This window comes from Strongylocentrotus purpuratus, unplaced genomic scaffold (genome assembly GCF_000002235.5).
Source record: "Strongylocentrotus purpuratus isolate Spur 01 unplaced genomic scaffold, Spur_5.0 spur5_scaffold_21, whole genome shotgun sequence".
NCBI classification, from domain to species: Eukaryota; Metazoa; Echinodermata; class Echinoidea; order Camarodonta; family Strongylocentrotidae; genus Strongylocentrotus; species Strongylocentrotus purpuratus.
This window is the reverse complement of record NW_022145607.1, coordinates 35,703,072-35,711,965: the sequence shown is the minus strand read 5'-3', so window position 1 is coordinate 35,711,965 and position 8,894 is coordinate 35,703,072. Positions and strand designations below refer to the sequence as shown.

At 39.1% G+C, this 8,894-nt stretch overlaps 1 protein-coding gene across 1 annotated transcript; it reads right to left on the bottom strand.

Moving 5' to 3' along the window:
- Positions 1-2,390: 2,390 nt before the first annotated feature.
- On the bottom strand, positions 2,391-2,801 carry LOC115927961. Its single transcript, XM_030994366.1, has one exon. It carries the CDS (start codon positions 2,799-2,801, stop codon positions 2,391-2,393), a length of 411 nt encoding a protein of 136 aa, XP_030850226.1.
- Between the last annotated feature and the right edge of the window lie 6,093 nt (positions 2,802-8,894).

The window sequence follows — 8,894 nt, the reverse complement described above, 5'->3', positions numbered from 1 at the left end:
GTGGTAGACAAAAGAACATCCCTTCACTGCTATACAGGTGAATATGCATGTGACACCTGTTCTACACATTTTTACATAATAGCAGTGAGGGATGTTCCTTTGTCTACCACAGCAAATGTTGAAGGTAGAATGAGGAACTGTATATTTTGTCCTCTTTCTTTGTCCGTCATGTTCATAGTGTGAATTCTTCTTTTGTTGGCTTAATTGTGGCATTCGCACTGCAAGTGTTTTCTGTCGCCTGTTTTGGTGACATCACTCTCATTGGCCCGAATTCACAAAGGAGGTTTGTCGACAATACGAAAACCTGGTTTGTCGACAAACCTTCCTTTGTGAATTTGAGCCATTGGGGTTGGAGATTCCTATGAATGAGCGCTGTGCAGTCGACCGTGTCTCCTTCCACGCCTGCTGGCACATTATGCAAGATCACATTATTTCTTTTGTTTCAATTAACTAGGTCAACGATTTGTCCCTGGATCTCAACAATGGTTGTCTTCTCGGCCATTTCGTCTACCTCACATTTCATTTCCTCGCGGTTTCGAAATGTCCATTTTCCAGATCTGTGTAATGCCTCGTGAGCGTGTAACTGATACTTGATTCTGCCGTGCCCCCGGCCCCGATCAGGTTTCAAAATGACCGCATGCGTGTTGCCAAAATGTCCTTTTCGTAACAAAAGAAAAAGGTCGAGCCGTATTGACTTTACACACCGGACTTTTGCTGAAAAGGGGGGGTCCGGAAAAAGGCTCGTATACAAAAGAAAAAGGTCGAGCCGTATTGACTTTACACACCGGACTTTTGCTGAAAAGGGGGGGTCGGTTGGAACACGCATATGCGTACCCTAAATAACACTGAGTGGGGGGGCCGGGGCCGTGCCTAGACAATCGCAAAGTTAAACAATCTTGTTTACTAAAGATTCAAGCAGTGGCATCTTCATTCAAAAATATGCGTAATTAGTCAATGTTACCTATCATTTGAAAATTCTTACTGGAGAATGTCCAAAATGCAAGGGATTTTTCATTGAAAAGTATCTAATTATAGGCACTGTATAACCAGGGTGGTGAAAGAAAGGAGGCGAAACTCTCGTAATTTATTCAAACGCATTTATGAGTTCTAAAGCATAACATTGGGATGTGTAACATTCCACTTGGCTTTAAAGTTCCATCAGGAAGCTGTAATGGTTTTACTGGTTTTACATTTATTACAAAATATTAAATTACCGGCAAAATTTCAGTGTAAATCAAAAACTTTAAATGGGGATTGTTTTGGGAATAGTGCATCAAACAAATTTTCAAATTTAACACTCCGTCCTTCTATAAACCGTGTGCCAGAGTTGGTAAAAGAAAAAATTACATCCAGACAATAATTCAATATTTTAGGATAATGCGCTAATTTGTGCATGTTTTAATGTCCCGTTATTTAATCCATGATTTACAATCTTCAATAACATTAAGTTTGCTAATGCGTGTTTTCGCGTGCTTTTTGTAATTTTGAAGTTAAAAAAAGGATGAAATTACACAAGTTTGTGTTCGCTTATTCTACTCTTTAAACATTCAACAACGGATGAGAAATCATTAAAAGGGACAGCAAACGTACAGTTGCTGTGATACCATATCCTAATGTAGGAATTCTAAATCCTGAAATTTCATGCGCTCTTTTATTTCACCACCTGGTCAACAGTTGCAGATTAGGGCATAACTTTTCGGTGGCTTGGAGCATGGGGTCAAAGGAGAGCGGCTTGATTCCAGTCCTTCTCTATCACGTCCCTGGTATAACACTTACAGGAGAGAAACCTGTTAAAGGTACTATAAGTCCCAATTGCCTTCCAAAGAAAATGAAAAGGTTAAATTCCAACAGCATTTGAAAGATAATACTAATTTAGAACTTCCCTAAAAAAAGGAGGCTTGAAAATGTCTTTAAGTGGGAAAAAACGACTAGTTGTCGAGTCGACGTAAGAGCTATAGAGCCAGTATGTAATGGTCTGATTTTCAGACCATTGTACAGAACGGTCGTACGTTTTATGCGGCGCAAAGATTCAATAAGTTTGATTTTGGCCATTACAAGAAGTGGGTAATTGATGTAGACAAATGCTCATGTACCCTTTACAGCTCATTTCATGTATGTTATTTAATACCAAAGAAAAAATATGTCAGTCAGTCACTGAATAGTGTCTGACAGTGAAGTCTAAAAATAAGCGGGTTTCCTTGCATAATTTTTATACTAGGACACCGTTAACGTTTAATAATAATAATAATAATAAAGACATTTTTATAGCGCGACATATCCACCCAGAGGGTGCTCAAGGCGCTTACAATGATCGAGCTACATAATATACTTAAATACAATTTTACTTACAATACATTACACATTACACATAAAAAAGGAAGAAGATGATATTAGTTAAAGTTGGCCATTAGATAAGTTTTCAGGCTGGCCTTGAAACTATCTACTGATTTACAGTCCTTAAGTGTGTTAGGGAGACTGTTCCACAATCGGGGAGCTGCTGAGGCAAATGCTCGATCTCCCCATGATCGTCTGGTCTTAGGGATGATCAGAGTTGATGTATTGGCAGAACGCAGACCAGAACGACCAGGCTTGCGAAAGTTAAGTAGAGAAGAGATGTACTGTGGCGAGGAGAACTTCAAGGCACGGTATGTGATCAGAAGGATTTTGTAGGTGAGACGATGCTCAACAGGGAGCCAATGCAGGGATTTAAGGACTGGAGTGATGTGGGCGAACTTGCGTGTATATGTCACGAGACGGGCAGCAGCATTCTGAACAACCTGGAGCCGCTTAACTTGAGACATAGGGATGCCATAGAGTAAAGAGTTACAACAATCGATGCGGGATGTAACAAATGCATGCACAAGCTGCTCAGCCGTTTAAATTTCACAGATTGGACCAAAACATGATTGACATATGCAAAGTTCTACAGAATTTGATATTGGCAAAAGGGACAAAGTATCTTTAAGTATGAACACAATTTTGTATTTTTTCATTCACAATTAATTAAACTATAACAAAACAAAACAAAATGGTAAATGTCCATCACTCCTAACTTAGACATTAATATAACCTTTTGAATAGATGTACGATTTTTGATAATGAATAAGAGAGTTTATTGTAAATGTGAGCGTTAAGCTGATTGACTTTACCTTTTATTCAAATATTATCTTAAAGTGACTCAGTAACATTGATGAAGTTTGATGAAAAAACTGTATAATTTTTGGATGAAATGTTACTTATTATATTCCTTCTACTGTACTAATCCTCTGACATGCAAACGATATATTTTCCTCCCCAGATGATAGAGAGTTGGACAATGGACAGGGCAAGATACACCAACATACAATAGCATGCAGTGGAGAGAAGTCCCATCAGTGTTTACATTGCAGTAAGACATTTACTGATGAGAACATTCTTATACTACATCAGAAAACACACCAGGTCGACGTTGAGCATACTAGCCACCTGAGAACACAAACTGGAGAGAAACCTTTCAAGTGTTCCCAGTGTGATAAAGTTTTTCCCCATGCAAGTACCCTTATTAGCCATTTAAGAACACACTGCCTCATCGAAAAGCCTCAACGATGTTCCCATTGTGATAAAACTTTTTCTCAAAAGAATGAGCTTATAGCCACCTTATAACAAATACAGGAGGGAAACCTTTCAAGTGATCCCAGTGTGATAAAGGTTATCCCCATAAAAGTATCCCCATTAGACATTTAACAACACATAGTAGAGTAAAAATGTTTTTAATACTCCTATTGTGATAAGAGATTATCTTAACAAAATGATCTTACTAGGCACCTTAGAACACATACAGGAGAGAATATTTTAAGTGTCCCCATTGTGATAAGAGATTTGCTTGCATAGGTAATCTTACCCGTCATCATAATAGGTAGTGAAATATTAAGGTTCAAGATTAGAATTAAAGACACCTTGATTAATATAACAATAAACAGCACAGAAATTAAAAGTAATGCTCATATCCTAATGATACGGTATTTATATCTGTAAGGCCGTAACGATCTGTTAAGAGTTTTAGGTATTCTAGAAGGATTTAAATGTCTCACTGGCCTAGCATTAAACAAAAATAAATCAAAGCAGTTAATTTTGGGTTATTTAAAGCTCACCCGCCGGACATTACTTCATCTGGGTTGACGTTCAACACGGGTACTTCAGCTACTACTGTTTTTCTGGGTGTACAATTTTAGGTAATAATAATATTAATAAAGAGGGTTCTAAAAAACATTTTTATCCGGGAAGTTGCCCAGTCATGGGCCTTTTTAACACTCGATATACGAAAATCAATCCATCAAATTGTAGACGACAAAATTTATGGAACAATTAACTCTATGATTCGTGCATGTAAACAATAAAATATTCCTAGAATCATGGTATGCCAAAATTAAACTGATTGAATCTTTGCGCAGCACGAAATGTACGACCATTCCGTACAGGGGTATGAAAAACAGACTATTTAATTGAACGACCGCGATCGCTAAATTCCATTCGACAACTAACGGTCATAACTTTCCCACAAAAAGACATTTTCAAGCCCTTTTGTTTTGAGGGAAATTCGAAATTAGTATACTCTTTCAAATGCCGTTGGAATTTAACCTTTTCATTATGTGGCCTGCAAATAGCACAACAGTACGTACCTTTAAAGCATGTCGAGAGCCTTTTTCATAGGTATAATGCGCTATGTATAAGATTATATTATTAATATTATATGTGTACATGATCATACAATAATCCCATATTGTATACCTCATTAGCAAAGAATCAAAGGTTTTGAGATAATAATTATTATTTATTTATGCTCCTTACAAGCCCCCCCCCCCCCTCCCCCCACTTATTCACCGGCACGCTGTTACGCCGCTAAATATTTTCTCACGAATTGGGCCCCCTCTTTGGCCCCCTCCCCTGCCGCTGTCTGGATCCACCCCTGCATGTAACATACACAAAATTACACTGTGCTATACTATGTGTTTATGCAAATACTCAAATCACTGTTTTAAAATGTTTGTTAAGAATTGCAACATTTCTTTTTTTGTAATAATTTGAGATATCGGGCAATTGGTGTCACTCATTTAATTTATCTGTATTATGTTTACTAGTATATGGTTGTTAGACATATTAGCCTGCAAACTTGCAGTGGATATCTTCTTGCCTGTATTAGTTTGCGGCAATCTTGCAAAAGCTATAGATTGTGCACCAAGGGGCGTCGCTAGACCCTTTTCAGTGGGAGGGGGTGGGGTGTAGAGGCCAACGATTACCGACAAAACTAGCAACCAATTACCGACAAAATTAAATGTCCCAATGTCTACAAACTTAACCGTATAAACCCGGGGCCGAAGGCTTAATTGTTTTTCCTATAGACTATCTATAATACTTGCGTATGCGCAAATGGTCATTTTCCTCGACAACATAAATATACGAATTATTTCGTCAACTTAGTCAACATCATAGCTATATATATATTAATGTAGGCGCGGAGCTAGGATCTTATTTTAGGGAGGGGCGGTAGTGAGCAAGCGAATCACTTAAAGAGCGCGGTGTTAGGCCTCCCGCGCAAAGCGCGGAAGCTTAGACGTTTCCTTAAATTATTAGGAAAAGAAGATGATTTATTGTACCGTTTTCGACTGTTAATCCTTGTCTGAATGAAGTTTCCCCCCGTGCGAAGCGCGAAAGTTTTGGCGTTTCATTAAATTATTAGAGCAAGTAGACTCTTCGTTGAACCGTGCTCGACTCTTAATCCTTTTCTGAATTCAGTTTCTCCGCCCCCCCCCCCCCGTGCAAAGCGCGGAAGCTCTGAAGTTTCATTAAATTATAAGAAAAAGCAGACGATTCGGTGTAGGCCTACTGTTCTCGACTCTTAATCCTTATCTGAATTCAGTTTTCCCCCCTCCCGCGCGAAACGCGGAAGTTTTGACGTTTCATTAAATTCGCGCGGGAGGGAGAACTTCATTTAGACGAGTCGAGAACGTACGAATTGTCTTCTTTCTCTAATAATTTAAGGAAACGTCTAAGCTTCCGCGATTCGCGCGGAGGGGGGGAACTGAATTCAGAAAAGGATTAAGAGTCGAGAACATTACAACGAATCGTATGCTTTCTCTCATAATTTAAGGAAACGTCAAAGCTTCCGCGCTTCGCGCGAAAGGGGGAACTGAATTCAGACAAAGAGGGCTTATTAAGAGTCGAAAAACGTACAACGAATCGTCTTCTTTCTCTAATAATTTAAGGAAACGTCAAAGCTTCTGCGCTTCGCGCGAAAGGGGGAAACTGATTTTAGATGAATAGGGCTTACTAAGAGTCGAAAACGGTACGACGAATCGTCTTCCTTTCTTTATATTGTGATGAAACGCCGAAAATTCCGCGCTTCGCGCAGTTGGGGAAATTTTTATTTAGACGAGTCGAGAACGGTACAACGAATCGTCTTCCTTCTCTAATAATTTAAGGAAACGTCAAAGCTTCTGCGCTTCGCGCGCGAAAGGGGGAAACTGATTTTAGATGAATAGGGCTTACGAAGAGTCGAAAACGGTACGACGAATCGTCTTCCTTTATCTATATTGTGATGAAACGCCAAAAATTCCGCGCTTAGCTCGGAAGGGGAAAACTTCATTTTAGACGAGTCGATAACGGTACAACGGATCGTCTTCTTTCTATGATAATTTAATGAAATGTCAAAGCTTTCGCACTTCGCGCGGGAGGGGGGGGGGAAGCCTCATTCAGACAAGGATTAAAAGTCGAGCACGGTTCAACGAATCATCTACTTTCTCTAATAATTTAATGACACGTCAAAACGGGAGGGGGAGAACTGAATTCATATAAGGATTAAGAGACGAGAACAGTACACCGAATCGTCTGCTTTTTCTCATAATTAAATGAAACGTCAGAGCTTCCGCGCTTTGCGCGGAGGGGGAGAAACTGAATTCAGACAAGGATTAACAATCGAGAACGGTACAGCAAATCGTCTTCTTTTTATAATAATTTAATGAAAATGTTAAAGCTTTCGCGCTTCGCACGGGAGGGGGGAAACTGAATTCAGACAAGGATTAACAGTCGCGAACGGTACAGCAAATCGTCTTCTTTTAAAAATAATTTAATGAAACGTCAAAGCTTTCGCGCTCCGCGCGGGATGGGGGGGGGGGGATGGGGGAGAGGAAGCCTCATTCAGAAAAGGATTAAAAGTCGAGCACGGTTCAACGAATCATCTACTTTCTCTAATAATTTAATGACACGTCGAAACGGGAGGGAGAGCTAGAACTGAATTCATATAAGGATTAAGAGACGAGAACAGTACACCGAATCGTCTGCTTTATCACTCACACCCCCTTAATGGGCGCGCTTCGCGCGCTCTTTAAATGATTCGCTTGCTCACTACCGCCCCTCCTTAAAATAAAATCCTAGCTCCGCGCCTGCATTAAAATCATATAGCTATGATGCTGACTAAGTTGACGAAATAATTCGTATATTTATGTCGTCGAGAAAAAAATGACCATTTGCGCATACTCAAGTGCTATGGATATAGTCGATAGGAAAAACAATTTAGCCTTCGGCCCCAGGTTTAAAGGGTTAAATTTGTAGCTATTGGACGTTTAATTTTGTCGGTAATTGGTGGCTAGTTTTGTCGGTAATCGTTGGCGTCTACACGCCCCCCCCCCCCCCCCCCCCACACTGAGAAAGGTCTAGCGACGCCCCTGCAAATGGGCACCTAAAATCTAAATCCAGAGCCTACCAAATGTCAGTATAAAGCAAATGGGAGAGCTGCGTAAAAAGGCTATCAAGTGGATATCAGATTTTCCTCAATTTTTTTGTTGATCCATTTAATTTTTCTGCTCTAATTCAGGGCTCTCTACTGATTTTGTTGTAGTTGGGGACGGGGGAGGAGGAGGTCTGGATTGAGCTCTTTAAAGTGCACGCATGAGCCCTACGCTGAATCTTATTATTTGTGGGGCCAGGAATCTGGATTTAGATTTTAGGGGCCCATGTGTCCCGGGGACCAGTTAGTAGGCCTACTGAGCCCTGTTTAGTATGAAAGGGTGGCCTTAATTCCCCTTAGCGTTGTGGCGTGCGCCTGTAATCCAGCTAACAGTGGAAGTTACAAACTGATTTAGCCGATCGGACGCAGGTTTGAAACCGAGTCACGTCTTTCGGATAGTAACGTTAAAAATCGGTCACCAGACGTCAATAATCATATTTGATTGATACACGTCTGTAAAAACCCAAATACACACACACACACACCCTTCAGGAAGAGAGATGAGGTGAGTACCTGCAATTATATATACAAATAACGAGAAAACAAAAAACAAAGGTTTAAAACATAAAGACAAAAGAGAGATTCCAAGACGTACAGAGAAAAGGCTGTAATTTATTGTATGAAAAAACAAATAAATTGGGTACATGGATGAATACAATCAACAGGCATGAGTTTGATGATGAACATGATATATTTGAATCTACAATGAAAACATGCATATATACAAATCAAATTCTTGGAAAGACATCTGCACCTGAGAATGTGCAACACAAACAATATGTACACATGGCTACAACTATTAATAAATAAACATCTATTCAATTGAATTAAGTACACCGTATTAATATTCTATTAATTTGATATTTATACTTTTATTGATGGTTTACATGAAAATTTATAACAATAAAGAGTGCCCATTTTCTCTGATTTTTAAAACACACTCCTCAATTACTGTATTCTTAAGTAAATATAATTTGTCACTTGATCTTAAATGCAGTTTTTAATGGTACAATGTAAAATGAAATGATACTGAGAAATGGCTAGAAAGCATTGTCAAATAAAACTATTATTGAATTGAACTGAATTGAAATGTGAGAAAAAACAAATTTATTCACTTTTTATTCCTTATGAG